Here is a 15,760-nt window from a genome sequence, read left to right as displayed (position 1 = left end):
AAGGACCAGGGAATGAGAAGGCAATTGGAATTCAAAAGACTTGAGGTGATACAAATGGGAGAAAACAACCCCAGGTTCATGGAATGGTGAAATCACAGAATGGTTTGGGTTTGGAGGTGCCTTAAAGGTCATCTGTCACGGGCAGGGGCATCTTCCAGTAGACCAATTCACATACACCTGCATGGAGATGAGCTAGGAGCTGGCCCAATGTCCCTCACAACTCAGATCTTGGGGCTTTCACAGTCAGTGATTAAAAAATAATGTGAGCATTGATGAAAAAAGAAGAGAATAAACCAATGAATGTTGTTAAGCAGTGTGGAGCATGACAGAGATTTGGACAACTTTAGAGGTTGTGGACAAGGCAGATGGTGATTGAGTGTCCACCAGCAATGGAAATGTGGGATGGCATCAAGAATGGCAGCTTGGCTTTGAAGCAGAGAGCAGCAGTTTCTTCCTGCAGCATGTGGTTACAGCACAGGGCTCTTTATGGGTAAAACAGGTGCAGGACATTTGCAGGGAATAAAAAATGAGGGGTAACATAGTGGGACAAACACCCTCATGGGGTCTTGAGTGGAAGGAGCTGCATCTTAGAAGGGACTGGGGAAGTGCTGTGGGCAGCACGTGCACCTGGTTCATGCCCTGCTCCTTGGGTGGTCATGGAATCATGGAATATCCTGACTTGGAAGCGACCCACAGGGATCAAATCCAACCCTTGACCCTGAACAGACATCCCAACAGTCCCAGCCTGTGCATCCCTGGGAGCCTTGTCCAAAGGCTCCTGGAGCTCTGGCAGCCTCAGGGCTGTGCCCATTCCCTGGGCAGCCTGGGCAGTGCCCAGCACCCTCAGGGGGAAGAGCCTTTCCCTGATATCCAGCCTAAAGCCCTCTGACAGTCACTGTTGGGGAGATGATTCTGGTGTCCATGGTCTGACCTGGTACAGCCACTCACATCTTCTTCTGTAGCAGTGGCTAAAAATTCCCTCTGCACTCTACAATCCCTGTTCTGCACTCATGGCTGGGGAATGGGGACGGAGGTGTTGTGTGGGGATCCATCTCTGCAGGTGCCTCCTCAGGGCCTTCCAACCAGCTGCTCCTTCTCTGTGGTGTTCACCTGCAGTTGTCAGGATTTCCTTTGGAGTCTGCAGAGCCCCGGGGATTGTTCTGGCAGCAGTGCTGGGCTCCAGGCATTCCCCAGCCCCCTCTCACTGCTCACCACTGCTCTCTTCTCTTCCAGGCTGCCCCTCGGGAACATTCAAGGCCAGCCAGGGGGATGAAGGGTGTGTCCACTGCCCCATCAACAGCCGGACAACCTCGGAAGGGGCCACAAACTGCGTGTGCCGAAATGGATATTACCGGGCAGACGCCGACCCTGTGGACATGCCATGCACCAGTACGTGGGTCTGGGCACCTGGGAGGGGACCAGGTGGGGACAGGAGATGAGCTTCAGTCAGAGCACTGAGGGATGCTTGACAAAGGTGTCTGTCCCAGTGGGGTTTTGAAGGACGCTACACAAACCAACTGATAAATTTTTCCAGGACTTTCACACAATCAAATTAGACTGGGGTAAGAGGTTTCGCTCCCACTCTTACCTTTGGATGCCGAGCTTGCTGCACGCATCCCTGACACCCGGAGAAGCACCCAGCTGGGCTCACAGAGTGCTGCCCAGGGATGGGGAGGAGGAGGGCGCAGCTGTCTCACACTCCTGTCTGTTCCCTTTCCAGCCATCCCGTCCGCCCCCCAGGCCGTGATCTCCAGCGTGAACGAGACGTCGCTGATGCTGGAGTGGAGCCCGCCGCGGGACTCGGGGGGCCGGGAGGACCTGGTGTACAACATCATCTGCAAGAGCTGCGGGGCGGGCCGCGGGGCCTGCACGCGCTGCGGGGACAACGTGCAGTTCGCCCCGCGCCAGCTGGGCCTCACCGAGCCCCGCATCTACATCAGCGACCTGCTGGCACACACGCAGTACACCTTCGAGATCCAGGCCGTCAACGGCGTCACCGACCAGAGCCCCTTCTCCCCGCAGTTCGCCTCCGTCAACATCACCACCAACCAGGCCGGTAAGGCCGGCGCCCGCCCCGGCAGCGCTCCGGCGCCGCGCGCTGGGGTCAGGCCTTGAGCAGGCGGAGCTAGAGCAGAGGCCTGACACAGCTAAAGAATAAAGCAGGGATTTGCTGAAAGGCCTCAAATAGATCCACCTTGGGCAGCACAACCCAAAATGGTCACAAAATGCACGACCGGTCACGGGGTCTCTCGCTTGTATCAAGTTTTGATCCATTTGCATATTGGAGTTCATTGTCCAGTTCCAGCTTTAGCCCATGCAGTCCCATCCTTCTTGTTTTCTCTCTTCAGTCCACCTTATTCGTGCTCTTGGGCCTGAGATCTGGATCAGCTGTCCTTGGGTCCCCAGCTAGAGAAGGAATTGTTTTGTCTACCTATTCTGTGGAGAGAGTTTACTATCCCCTAATATGATGCCTAGAGTTACACATTAAAGCAGAATAGAATCTGAAAAATAGAAAAGCTAAAACCTGAGGCATCAGGGGTGGGCACATCTCTGGGCACTGCTGGCTGAGCCTCTGTGGGTTGGAAGGGGACAAGAGGTGGGGTAAGATGTTGCTTATTCCATAATATTGGTGGTGATGAGTGCCAGGCAATTCCTGAATGAATCCCAAGTCCTGAGTGTCAAAATATCCCTTATTCCATTGAAAAGCTGGAGCGTGCCCCAGGGCAGAGCTGCCTCCCCATCATGGCAGCAAACAGCTTGTGGCACTGTCCCCTGGTGTCACAGCATCCCTCTGCAGCACTGGGTGTGGCTGGGCCTGACACTGGTGTCTGGAAGCATCATTGCAGCTCCACCAGAGTGTTGCACACACTCCTGGCTCCTGGGGAGGGAAGGGGAGGTGGCTCCAGCGTTTTGATAGGAGCTGCAGTCCCTGCTTGGACTGTAGAGAGAGCCAGGACAGACTGAGAAAGCAAAGGAGAGCTGTACAGGAGAGGGGCTGGGAGATCAATGTTTGGGATAACAGTCTGGGAATCTGCTCCAGTTCCCGTGCAGGGTCACCTGGTGAGGCAGCTGAAGCACAGAGCTGGGAGGGTTTCAGTCAGGGTCTCCAGCTCTGTGCAGGGTGGCATTGCTGGGGGGAGGGATGGCTGGTAGTGCTATCCTGGGAGGGTCCCCAGCAGCCCTGGCAGCTGTGCCAGGGGCAGGGAGCCCCACTGAGCTGCTGGCCAGAGACTGCCATTCCAGCCCACCTGGAAGCCATCTGGAGCTGGGCACAGGCCGGGGCTGGGGCTTGGCTTAATGGGATTGAGGTGGAAGGATGCCAGTGAGGCACAGCCCTGCTTGGGAGCAGGAGAGATTCTGGTCCCTCTGCAGCTGCCCTGGAGACACTGGACCCCCATGGCTGAATTTGGCAGGCATGGGTGAATTGCCTGGAGGCCATGGTGTGTTCTGGCTTCCAGGGATGGTGGGTGGGGTAAAACAGCAGTAGGGCAGGTGAGCATTACTTGGGCATCACTTCCAGAGCGTGAGGACAGAGAGAACCTGCAAAAATGCCTGGGTGAATTATTATGGTGCCCACTGATCTGGAGCTTGCTCGGGAGTGGGGCCAGGGTGTTTTTGAAGCCCTGAAGGCAGGTCTGCCCCAGGGAGGAGAGGGGAACGGGTCTGGATGACCAGTTTCCTTTACCTGATGGAGATGTGGTGGCTGTAATGCTACCTGGAGCTGGGAAGGGGTTCTGCACTCTCCCACCGTGGTCCTGTACTATGGATTAATCATTTGATGCTCATATTTCGTACTTGCATTTCTCTGCTGTGCTTGAACCTTCATGTATCACCCGTGGCTGCTCCCACCTGAGCAAAACCAGCGAGCTGAGTCGAAGGCAAATCCTTTTCAGTCCCCTGCCTGCTTCTCCTTGTGTTTTCCTGGTTTGACACTCCTTTATTATCGGGGCTCACACTTCTCAGCCCGTGTGATGTCTCCCTTAATGTATCTATTCATTAGCACTAAACACTAACTGTCTGCTTGCTAATTCCTCTGTAATTAGAGGCTCTGGATTCTTCTGCTTACACTCGCACCGGCACCGCCTGGCAGCCTTGGTGTAGATCATTAGCAGTTGGTAACAGAAGCTGCAGACAGGAAGGCAGAGCTGGGATAGGAAAATGGGGGGTGTTGGGGGAGAGGAGAGGGAGCAGAGGGAGGATGAGCCTCCCTCTGTCTTGGCTCTGAATGGAGGAGCCAGCTGGGGCTCCATTGTTGGGTGTGTGATGGGGCTGTGCTCCTGCTGCAGCTGGACAAAGCAAAGTGCCCACCACCCCTCGGGGTCCTGCAGCTCTGCAGGAAGCAAAGAAAACCCCCCTGGTTCCCCAAAGGGCACAGGGTGAGTGCTGGGGTCCTTCTGTGCTGCAGGACTGAGGAGACATGCCCCATGACCAGCAGCATCCAAAATCTTCAGGTGTCACCAGTTCTTCAGCACCCACATTTTATAAGGGCATGGAGTGCCAGGACAAGCGGGGATGGCTCCCCACTGCCAGAGGGCAGGGTTAGATGGAATATTGGGAATGGATTCTCCCCTGAGAAGGTGAAGAGGCCTTGGCACAGGTTGCCCAGGGTAGCTGTGGCTGTGCTGTGCCATCCCTGAAATTGCCCAAAACCAGGCTGGATGTGGCTTGGAGCACCCTGGGATAGTAGAAGCTGTCCCAGCCCATGGAAGGGGTGATGAGCTTTTATATCCCTTGCAACCCAAACCATTCTGGGATCCCAGGAAAAATCTCCTGTGAGAGTAAGAAAACCCCTTTAGAGCAGCCAGAGGGAAGGAGGGTCCTGAGTGTGGCCAGGTGGGTGGCACGTGCTGGGTGATGGTTGGGTGACCATCATCCCATGGACGTGACCCCTTCCAGCAAACTGGATCCCCACACACATGATCCACCTGCCTTCCTGGGCAATACCTTCTGTCACCTCTGACCCGGGCTGGGTTTTCTCTCTGCTCTTCTCAGCAGGCTCTCCTCCACCTCTAGCTCACCTGCACTCCTGCTTCTCACACCCTGCAGCTGAGCAGTACCTCATTCCCCAAGCTCAGCATCCCTTCAGGAGCAAAATCCAGGATTCTCCAGGTGCCACAGTCCCGTCTGCAGGGACTATGGCAGAGCCTGGGTGCCATCAAAAGTCTTTTCCCAGCCATTCCTCAACAAATGGTCTGAGCCAAGAGTGGGGCTGAGAGCCATGCCAGCAGCCCAAGGGGTCAAGGAGCTGAGCCTGGCCCAGGGCTCTGGATAACAACACTTGACTGATTGAGAGCCTTGCCAGGCACCAGCTCTTGCTGGCAGCCCCTGCCTACTAATTTGTGGCCTTTCTTTGGGGAGGGGTGGGGAGTGGGGAGAGCCTTGGTGCTGTGAGGATTTGCAGGCTCCATGCACACTGTGGACAGGCTGAGTGCCCTGGGAAAGCTGAAGGAAAAGGCTCCATGGTCAGGGATGAGTTAATAGCAGTGGGATGGGCACTTCTTGGTAACTGGCTTCTGTGATCTGAGGAGGGAGGAAGAAGCCTTAGGTTCTGGAGTATCCAGAGACAAATTCAAGACCTCCCAGTGGTGGGGGTAAGAGAGCATCCAGGCTCTTGGGAATGTGTCCCTTTTATGAGGAACTCTTGTCACAGGGGATAAGGAGGGAGGATTAGTGCTGATGTCAGAGGCTCTTGGCTGCAAACAGCCACAGAGAGCCATAAATGGCCCTTACAGAAGGCATACAAGGAGTGTGTGGTGAAGGAAACCAATCCATTGTCCCAGTAAACCCATCAGGATGATTTCTCCCCCTCTATAGATCCAGAAAAGTTGTTATGATTATTTGCATCATTATTCTGGGTGGCATTTTACAGCAGTATGTCACAACGTGGTGATATGGGTTAGTGGACAAAGTGGCATTCAGTCAAAGGTTGGACTTGATGATCTTGGAGGTCTTTTCCAATCTTCCATGATTCTCTAGATATCTTGGCCAGGAAGATGTGCAGCTCACAGCTCTGTCCCAGGCGCATGCCAGGCATCAGTGGGGTTTGAATTTCAGTGGCTCTCACAGCCCAGGTTGTGTCCCAGCCACGCAGGGTCTTTGGGGAGGGCTGTCCTGACAGGACTTGGAGGAGCCCATGAGCTCAAGGACAGGTGACCACGGTCCAAAGCAAGGACATGGGCCATGGCCCTGCTCTGCTGGGGTCTCCTAGCACTGGACTGAGCCCAGACTGATCCTATTGGAATTCATCTGTGAGCGATGGAGCACAGGCAAGACAGATCCCAGGTTGTGCAGAGCACCAGAAAGGAGGATTTTTCCCCTCACCTTCAATCAAAACAATTCCCTTGCAGCCATGGTCCTGGAGCTGTGCTGGCGAAGGCAGCAGGGGCACGCAGAGGCCGGGGAGCAGGGGAGGTGAAGGGATGAGGGGGGAGCACCAGACCTGCTCACCAGCCATGCCAGCCTGCTGTTTGCTTGTCACATTAGTGATGCTGCTGGCTAGACAGGGACAGGAGAGTTGTACTGCCTGGGGCACAGGGAGTCTTGCTTTTATCTTCTCACTTTCACTGTGCATCAGAGAATGTGTCTGCCTCCCTTCTTGTGAGGGAGGCACAGGAGAGCCCGTGCTGCTCCGGACACGAGCAGGAGTAGTGGCTCCTCCTGTTCTCTCTCCTGCTGCTCAGCTGGGCCCTGCTGCAGCCAAGAGTTATTGTCTGTGAAACCAGAACCTGGGAAAGTGCAGAAATTGCCTCAAAGGGCTGGAATGAGCTTTCCAGGGCTTCAAAGCTCTGAGTATTTGTTTATAATAGAATCCCAGAATGGTTTGGGTTGGAAGGGACTTTAAAGATTACCCAGTCCCACCTTCCACTAGCACAGGTTGCTCCAAGCCCCATCCAAGCTGGCCTTGAACTTCAACAAGATTTTGACTCTCCACTTTCCTTCTGGAATAAAAGGCAGGAGGTTATAACATTTGAATATCTCGGGTTCCTCATCCAGCTTCCCACTACTGCAGGGCTGCTGCCAGCAGTACATAAGCAAAGTCATGGCTTTGGGTAGACACTGGTTGGTTATCTCCAAAGGCAGAGCTCTCCCCATGGTCCCTCTGACTTGTCTCAGATCTGCACCACCCTCCTGGGGAGGGAACTTCTTCCAGTGTCCAGCCTGACCCTCCCAACCTATGATTTATGGCCATTGCTCTTCATTTGACTAAGTTTCAAAGGTTCTAGCCCAGAGATGTTTTAGATCAGCCCAAATGCCAGTTCAAATCCCAGAATCCCAAAATCCGGTTTTGCTGGGGGGACCTTAAAGCTCAGCTCATTCTAGCCCCTGTCATGGGCAGGGACATCTTCCACTAGACCAGGCTGCTCCAAGCCCAGTCCAGCCTGGCCTAGGATACTTCTAGGGATGGGAATTTTTCTCCAGTTCATTCCTGGATTTAGCTAAAACACTTTCAGAAGAGAACCAGTCTTGAACCATCAAGAGACAGGCAGCCCATCAGGCCCTTGTACACGTGCCTGTGTTCCCAGTGAAATCACTGATTTGAAATCACTGATTTGAAATCAAGGAAATACAGGAGACTCTGTCTGTCAGGACACCAGGAAAACATTTGATTTGGGAAACTGCAAGTTGGAAGTGGTTCTGTGAGGTCTGTCCAGGAGCTGTGTAAACTGGAGACCACAGTGACCTGAGTGGGGAAGCCTCAGCTGAGCTGAGGTGACTGAGGTCCATCAGAAGTACTTTCATACTTCTTGATGTTTCAAGACCTGATAGGGTACTTCTTGTGCAGAAAACTGACACAAAAGGGGGAAAAGCAGAAATTTCCTGAGCTCTGGAGCCATCTCACACATGGAGGAACTAGGACAAAGCCTGTTTCTCTGTGTGACAGAGCAAGCTGGAGGGTCTGCTGGACTGCTGTCCTGAGGTTACTTAAATCCCAGGTTTCATCTTTTGGAGACTTCCCTGGATGTGTTTCTGTGATGATTTGGCCTGGTGCCACACTCCAAACCTCCTGACACCTTGACATGCTCATGGCTGCTTCTCTAACCCCAGTTAAGATCCAGACCTTGCCTTCCATGGACCCGTGTCACCCTCTGATTCCGTCATCTATCTTCTCTCCCTCTTCATTCACCCATCGTCACCCTGATGGCCACCAAAACGTGACGTGGCTTGGCTTTTGCTGCCCTCCTCCCCTCTCTTGTTGCCCCAACCTGTTGCCTTCACTGTATCACCCCAGTCTGCAGCAGCTGGCAGCAAGTGCCCAGGAGAGATCCTGCCATGCCCACATCCCTTCTCCTCTGCCACTGGAGACTGTCTGCAGCAGATGGCAGGAGCTTTGTCAGCTGCTGGCTCTTCAGGAGCCTCTTCCCGCTCCTGTGGTGGGCAGCTGGGGGATGTTGGCAGAGCAGGGGATGGGCTGCACTGCTGGAGCTTCCCGAGCAGATGCCCTTCCCTGCCCGCCACCATCTCTGTGGGCTCCTCCTCCTGCTGACTCCCAGGCTTCCCTGTTGCATAAATTACATCACGAGTTGGAGGATCATTTTTCCCACACCTGCCTGGGGCTTCAGAATGCTATTCCAGTGCATCTGGAGCTGCCTTTGGTCAGAAAACAACAGTCTGTCCATGATGGATGGGGTGGAAAGTCCCTTCTGCTGAACCAGGGGCTCCCCCAGAGTGCCACCATCCCTGCTCTGTGCTGTGCCCATGGGAAGGCTCCAGGGCTCTCCTTGTCCTCCTGTGTTCCAGATGGCTGATTGATCTCTCCTGCTGCCCTTGGCAAACACAGCCCCGGGGCAGTGCCCTGGGGCAGGTGGGAAGGCTGGCTGTTACAGCAAAGGGATTACTGCAGCCTCCTGGCCGGGTGTCCTTCAGTCCTTCCTGGGGACCCTGGGGGTTACTGGGGTCCCTGTGGGAAGGGATGAGTCTCTGCGTGCCCCTGTGCACGCAGGAATTTGCTCACAGTGCCTGGCCTTCCATGGGCTGCTCCGTGGCCATCCCTGCCCTGGCAGGGGTGCAGGAGGCAGCTGCATTGCTAGGGCTGGGCAAGGAATGCTCTTCCCAAGAAAAAATGGTATTTCCAAAATTTTCCCCTACACACAGGGAACTGGTGGAGATTGCCAGGCAAGAAATCAAGGGAAAAAGTTCAGTTACAAATTAGCAAGACTTAGTGATGCTCCAAGGGCTGAAGCCAGGCTGGGAGAGCTGGGGGGGGTTCACTTTGAGAAGGCTCCAGGGAGAGCTCAGAGCCTTTCTAGAGCCTAAAGGGGCCCCAGGAGAGCTGGAGAGGGACTGGGGAGAAGGGCAGGAGGGACAGGACACAGGGAATGGCTTCCACTGCCAGAGGGCAGGGATGGGTGGGATACTGTGGAGGGATTCTTCCCTGTGAGGGTGGGCAGGCCCTGGCACAGGTGCCCAGAGCAGCTGCGGCTGCCCCTGGATCCCTGGCACTGTTCAAGGCCAGGCTGGACAGGGCTGGGAGCAGCCTGGGACAGTGGAAGGTGTCCCTGCCATGGCAGAGGGTGGAAAGGTCCCTTCCAGCCTGAACCATTCTGTGATTCCATGGGTGCTCTGCAGCAGACATCACTCTTTCAAGGACTACAGCTCTAAGATTTCTGTGTTTGAAATTTTGAAGTCATGTTGTTCCTAAGGGCAGTTATCTTTGCAATTAATTGGCACTTTTTGGGGAAGTATCTTTCTATGGAAAATCTGGGGGGCAGGCTGGAGGTGGGGGGTGTGGATCCCACCATGTCCCTGCTTCCCAACAGCCGTTTGCTGGGGACATGCCATGATCTGGAGCAGATGAGTTTTCCACATGCAGAGGGGTCCAGGAGGTGGGGACACCCTTGGCACCTTGTGAGGCCAAAGCTGCTCCGGCAGCAGTGCGGGGGGTGCCAGGAGCCTCTGGAGCAGCTCCTCTGTGTGGGAACAAAGCCCTGCAGGCCGGGTGACACAGGCAGATGGAGCTGCAAACGCCCTGAACAAAGAGCTCACACAGCCAAACCCTCGGCTGCCCGGGCCAAGTCAATGGGCTTGTGGCATTAGCAACTGCTTCAAAGGCTGTAATCTACACCGAAGCCTGCCTTGATTTAAGTGGGGGCGCAGCCAGGACCAGCTTTGGGCTGCTTTGCCATGTTTTTAAGATTTTCCAGGGTTTGTAGTTAGAGACTCAAGGAGCTGCAGGCTGGGCCCACTGGGAAGTTTTCCAGACACTTGACACAGCGTGGGTACCAGTCTGATGGGTCCACCTTGCCAAGAACCTCAAGAACAAAAACCTCACACACTGTGAAACACCAATTTTCCAGAGCTCCAGCAAGTCCAGGAATATCCCAGACCGGAGAAGTTTTACTCCTTGAAGGGCAAATGTTGCTTGTTAAAGATCTTCCATTCCTTGCTTTCCTCAACTTCTGCTGGAGAGAATTGGTTCCAAAAGTGTGTGGCTCCTGAGCATGGCATCAAAGGGGCAGAACTGGGAAAGGAACTGGGGGGACAAATGTTGTAATAGTCCAAGGAATAGTGAACCCTTTTATCAGGAGAGTCACAGACACACAAGTGCTTGTGCAGGGGCTTCTGGAGGTCTCCAGCCTAACCTCCCATGCAAAGTAGGGTCACCAGAGAGGGCAGGTCAGGAGAATCCTCCCTTCTTCCCTTCCTCACTGTGGTGCAATCAGTGCTTGTGTTGGAGGAAGGCATCTGAGTTCATATGCATTCTCCAGGGGGGCCCATGATGTGAAAGCCTGTGGTGCTTAAATGGCCAGAGAGAGTTTTACCCAGAAAATCAAAAAATGAGGGAGGTTTTAATCAGAGAAACTGATTTTCAGTTCAATACCTGAATGCATTTGGACTCTGAGCTGAACAGGAGCACAAAAAACAGGGGGTCAGTGGTAGGATCTGGAGTGGGGACAGTGGGGCCATTGTACAGTGGCAGTCACCTGCTGGGGACTGTGTGGGACTGGGTTCTGCGGGGTAGGGAGAGAGGGCTGGTTTGGATTAGGTGTCCTGTGGGTGAGACAGTGGTGCGAGACATCCAGCTCTCTGAATGTGGGGTCAATTGTCCTGTCTGTCCCCTCTGCCCATGCTGGAGAAACAGAGCTCACCCCCACCCCTGTGCCTACTCCACCTGCCTGAAGCCTTGCACAGAGGCCCTGTGTGCTCCTGCCACTTCAAACACAGCTTTCCAGACTGCTGGAGCCTGCATCCCCAGCCCAGAGTCACCAAGCCCTGTGGACTGAAGGTCAGGACAGCCCTTGCTCCGTGACTGACCTCAGCACTGTCCTGGCTGATGCACAGCATCACCTCCAGCCTCACCGCACAGGGTGTGCACAGGGAATGCTGTCCTGGGGAATGCCTTGCTCTGGACCCTCAGGGAATCCTGTTCCCCACCTGTTGGAGCTACCTGGGTGACCCACTCAGACTGAGTTGCTGGGTGAAGGCAGTGAGAGGGAAGCTTGCCCCCTTCCCCCAAGGTTTTCCAAGTCTCCCCCTTCGCCACAGTGGCAGGACAGTCACAGGCATCCCCTGCCAGATGCTCTGACAGAAATTCTGCTCTGACAGAACCTTCTGCCCCACATCTCCCCATTCCCTGCCCTGTCCCGTGGCCTCTGGACTGGCTGGTGCCTTGCAGCATCATGGTGCATTTCCCTGCCACTCTGTCTTCAGCCGCGGGTCAGGCAGTTAATCCTGACCCCGACCGCAGCCGCTGCTGCACGGGGTAATTGAAAATGCCAGAATTCCCTGCTGACCTTCCTATAATAAAAGCAGTTCCCCCCTCCAGTAACCTGACACTCCAGGGACCGAGATCTGTCAGGAGGGCTCCGAGGAGATGCTGGAAAGCTCCCAGCTGTTCACCTCGCTTTTTCCCCTGGGTGATTTCAAAGTGTTGCCAGGGAGAGGCCACGGGCTGGGCTGGCTTTGCTCTCTCTGAGTCGTGAGTGTTTTCCAGAGCAAATGTTGACTCTGTCTGACATGACATGGGTTAGTGGAATTAAAGTGATCAGAGATAGGGGGTTTGCTGCCTGTAACCTGATTCTCCCAGCACTTTGATTTTACCGGCATCTCGACAGCTCTGCCCCACTGGCAAGGAGCAGGGGCTCAGCCTTGGGACTGGCAGGTGATGGGGTCTGGCTGCAGAGTGGGAGGAAGATTGCATGGCAACCTTTCAAATGGGTGTGAAGATGATGAAGGAGAAGCTGTGGAAAGATCCTGGTGTCGCCCCTGCAGGCTGGAGCCACACAATCCCACCAGACACTCCCAGAAGGTGCTGCCAGTGGAGTCTGAGCCCCTGGGTTGCTCCCTGCAGTGCTGCCCTGCCTGATGGCAGTGTCTTTTCCCATTTTATTCCCTTTACAGCAGTGGTCCAGCTTCCCAGCCTGCACACTGTGACCTTCCACAGTTCACAGCAGCACCAAGGCTGCAGAGTGGCCCTGGAGCGCCATGGACATTTGTCCAGTGTGAAGCTCAATGTGGGCTTGGCTCACTGGGAACCAGACCTCCTAAAAACCACTGGCAGTCGTGGTGGCTCAAGAATCAGGACCTGACACAAAAAATTTGCCTCTGCTATCAAAGTCTATTTGACAAGGATGCCCTGATGGGTCCTTTGGGATGGGATGAACCAGAATACACTGACTCATAAAATCACAGAATCCCAGACTGGGCTGGGTTGAAAGGGACCTTGACGATCATTTTATTCCATCCCCTCCCATGGGCAGGGACACCTTCCATTATCCCAGGTTGCTTCAAGCCCTGCCCAACCTGGCCTTAGACTCTGCCAGGGATGAGGCAGACAGAGGTCAGACAGAAGGGAGGTGAGCTCAGGATGTTGAAAAAGCAGGCCTGGGAGAAAGGACCTGCTCCCAGATGGAAGCTCTTGTTGAATAAAAGAGGAAGATGTCCTGGGGCTCTTGGACATCTCAGAATTGTGGTGTTGTGGGGATGGGTTGGACAGACAGAACACGTGAGCTACCTAAGAACCCTCAAATCAACTCAGAGACATAGAAGTAAGGAGGAAAATGGGCCTATTTATTTCTCATTGCCCCAAAACAATTCTTCATTGTGTGATGCTCTCCTGCTGCTTTTTGTCAGCTTTCTCCTAATGAGTTTCCCTGAGCTTTAGAGAGAGTTTTACCAATTACATGAATTTTGGATGCATCAGGGATCTCTCACCCAGCTCCCAGCAGAACTGGGATGATAGGAAATGCAGGAACAGCTTCCTCCCTTCCCTGAGCTGGGAGGCACAGCCAAAAATACCCAGTGGAAGTGCCCAGGGGAGAGGGAAGAGCAGCTCTGGAGGGCTGAGCTGAGGCAGGGAAGTGTCACCTTGGACACACTCAGAGGAATATCAAACCTCAGCAAGGAGGTGGATGCTGTCTCTGGAGAGATAGATCCTGGGTACTGAACTCAGTTTTGAGGTTTGTGTTTGAAAAGGAGATTAACAAAAATTGCAAAGGTAGAGGAGGGCATCATCAGGCTGATAAATGTGTGAAGTGCTCAGGAAACTACTTGGAAAACAGAAAGGAATCGACTGGTTTGTGTTGCAAGGGACCTTAAAGATCTTCCAATTCCAACACTCCACAGACAAAAAGGAAATATCTTCATTATCTTTCAGCTCTTCCATGATGACAATATTATTTTTCTAGACTCCTCCTTCATTTAGCTACAAAACCCAGAAAAGTTCCTGCAGTTGGAAACTGAAGTCCATAACTTTAACCTGAAAATAAAAGGTGTGTTTTCAAAGAGAGCTTGAGGGAAACCTCCCCAGAGGTAATGGTAGGCCCAGCATCATCTGAAGTCCTCAAAGGAAGCAGGGGTGTGTCTGTAGCATACTCAGGGGGTCAACCACAAGTGTTTCAGCTATTTTTAGCTCTGCCTGGGTTTGTGCAGATGTTCAGACCTGGGTGTTATGGAGCTTTTCCCAATTCTCTGCTAAATTGCTGTGCTCTTGTGCTGTCTCATCATGCTGCCCTGAGTTTGCTGTGACCTTCTTCAGGTTTTCCTGTGATTAAAAAGTGATTGTTTTTCCTGGAAAACACATTTTGTTCCTTCCTGTTTTCTCCATTTCCTTCTTTCCCTTAATACTTTTCATCACTTCCAGCAAGTCCCAAAGAAGCAGCTATTTGTATGAAAGTCAAATTCTGGCTGTGCCAAGCCTGAGGTTTCATGGTGCAACCAACACCCCCCTTTGTCCCTGCAGGAGATCAGGCAAATCCTTACTTACAGAACCCAAAGCCTCTTGTGGAGGATCAGGGCAGGTTAAGCTGCCTTTGTGTGATGGATCTGTGCCACCTGGGGTTTGCTTTTCCTTAGCACTGGCTGCTGAAGTAGCTTTGAGGTGCTGCTCTGGAGCCAGGGAGCTCCCTGGTTCTGTGCCCTGGGAGGTGTTATCCTCATGTCACAGCATCCTCAGTGAGCAGCTCTGTCACAGGGAAGCCTGGACATGCTTTCAGTCAAAGATGTAAAGCTGTAAAGAGAGATGTGCCTGGTTGGGATCTTTAGCAAAAGCTCTTTCAAAAAAAAAGCAAGCTCTTTCATAGAAGTGGCTTCAGATTCATAATCAGGACTCAGACCATTACTTGTGATCTCTTCTCCTTTTTTTTTTTTCCTTTAGAAGACATTTTTTTAATTCTGAATTTGCCTCAGCTACACTGCCTGGGAGGCAGGATGTGGTGGGGCTCGTTTACAGGGATGTGGGCAGAGAAGGAATGTGTTTTATGACCAGAAATTGGGATTTTATCTAGAGCTAATCAGATAGACTAAGGGGTGCTGATACAGAGGGGCTGCTGAGGGAAGGTCCATCCTTGCAAGTTTAAAGATTTACCTAATACAGCTTCCCTTCCCTGGTGTGGTGTTGGACCAGAAGCTCTGGGAGTCCCATCCCAGCAGCACTGCTGGGATTTGGTGCTCCAGGGAACTGAAGGGGGCAGTGGGACAGGAGGGCTCAGTCCTGTCAGCCTTCACAGCTCTTCCCTGCTCTGTGTGACCTCTTGGGTCATCCCTTTCCTCAGCACAGTCTGTGGAATGGGATGGAATATAGAATATTTCAGTTGGAAAGACCTACAACGATCATCTATCCAGCTGCTTCAGCTAGACATGGACAGTGACCGTGGGAGAGGCCAGAGCAGCACAGCCTGGGCTGTGTCTGCCCTGCTGGCACTCACTCCACACACAGCTCTGGGACCAAGCCAAGGGCATGGGCTGCATTTCCTTGGCTGTGGCCCTTTTGTTGGATTAGAGCAGCAGGATATGTCAGACCTGCCCTGACAGGGGCTAGACCCACCTCGTGGTTCCAGAAGCGTTGGCCTGTGTGAGGCTGAAGCTGCTACAGTAATTTTGAGAAGGCCAAAAACAGCCTGGTGGCTTTGGTGCTTCCCTTGCCAAACCCCACTGGGACCACACATTTCCTCTCCAGTGGGTATTTGAGCCTTCCTGGGAGACAGTCAGGCAGGCAGGAGTTAAGATCCCAGTTTTTCCATAAGGATGCCTTCATGGAAAATGTGCTGTGTAGTGGGATTTGAGCTATGCCTGGCTATGTCCACCTGGTGCATTGAGCCAGCCTGCTTTGAAAGGACAATATCTTGAAGTGTCTTCAAATCCCAGAATGGTGTAGGTTGGAAAGGACCTTAAAGCCCATCCCATTCCATTCCCTGCCACAGGCAGGGACACCTTCCCTATCCTAGGTTATTCCCAGCCCTGTCCAGCCTGGCCTTGGGCACTGCCAGGGATCCAGGGGCAGCCACAGCAGCTCTGGGCACCTGTGCCAGGGCCTCTTCACCCT

At 53.5% G+C, this 15,760-nt stretch overlaps 1 protein-coding gene across 2 annotated transcripts in view; it reads left to right on the top strand.

Annotated features, from left to right (window-relative positions):
* The window catches only part of EPHB2 (EPH receptor B2), a 130,948-nt gene that overhangs the window by 84,252 nt on the left and 30,936 nt on the right, over window positions 1-15,760 (top strand). For both annotated transcript variants that reach the window (XM_021533759.4, XM_021533757.3), the window contains exons 4-5: window positions 1,234-1,389; window positions 1,721-2,056. In XM_021533759.4, coding sequence (XP_021389434.1) covers window positions 1,234-1,389; window positions 1,721-2,056 — 492 coding nt within the window. The remainder of the gene's footprint in view (window positions 1-1,233; window positions 1,390-1,720; window positions 2,057-15,760) is intronic.

The sequence above is a fragment of the Lonchura striata genome, chromosome 21 (genome assembly GCF_050655825.1).
Source record: "Lonchura striata isolate lonStrDom1 chromosome 21, ASM5065582v1, whole genome shotgun sequence".
NCBI classification, from domain to species: domain Eukaryota; kingdom Metazoa; phylum Chordata; class Aves; order Passeriformes; family Estrildidae; genus Lonchura; species Lonchura striata.
The sequence above is the reverse complement of the archived record's forward strand: the minus strand, read 5'-3'. Positions and strand labels throughout refer to the sequence as shown.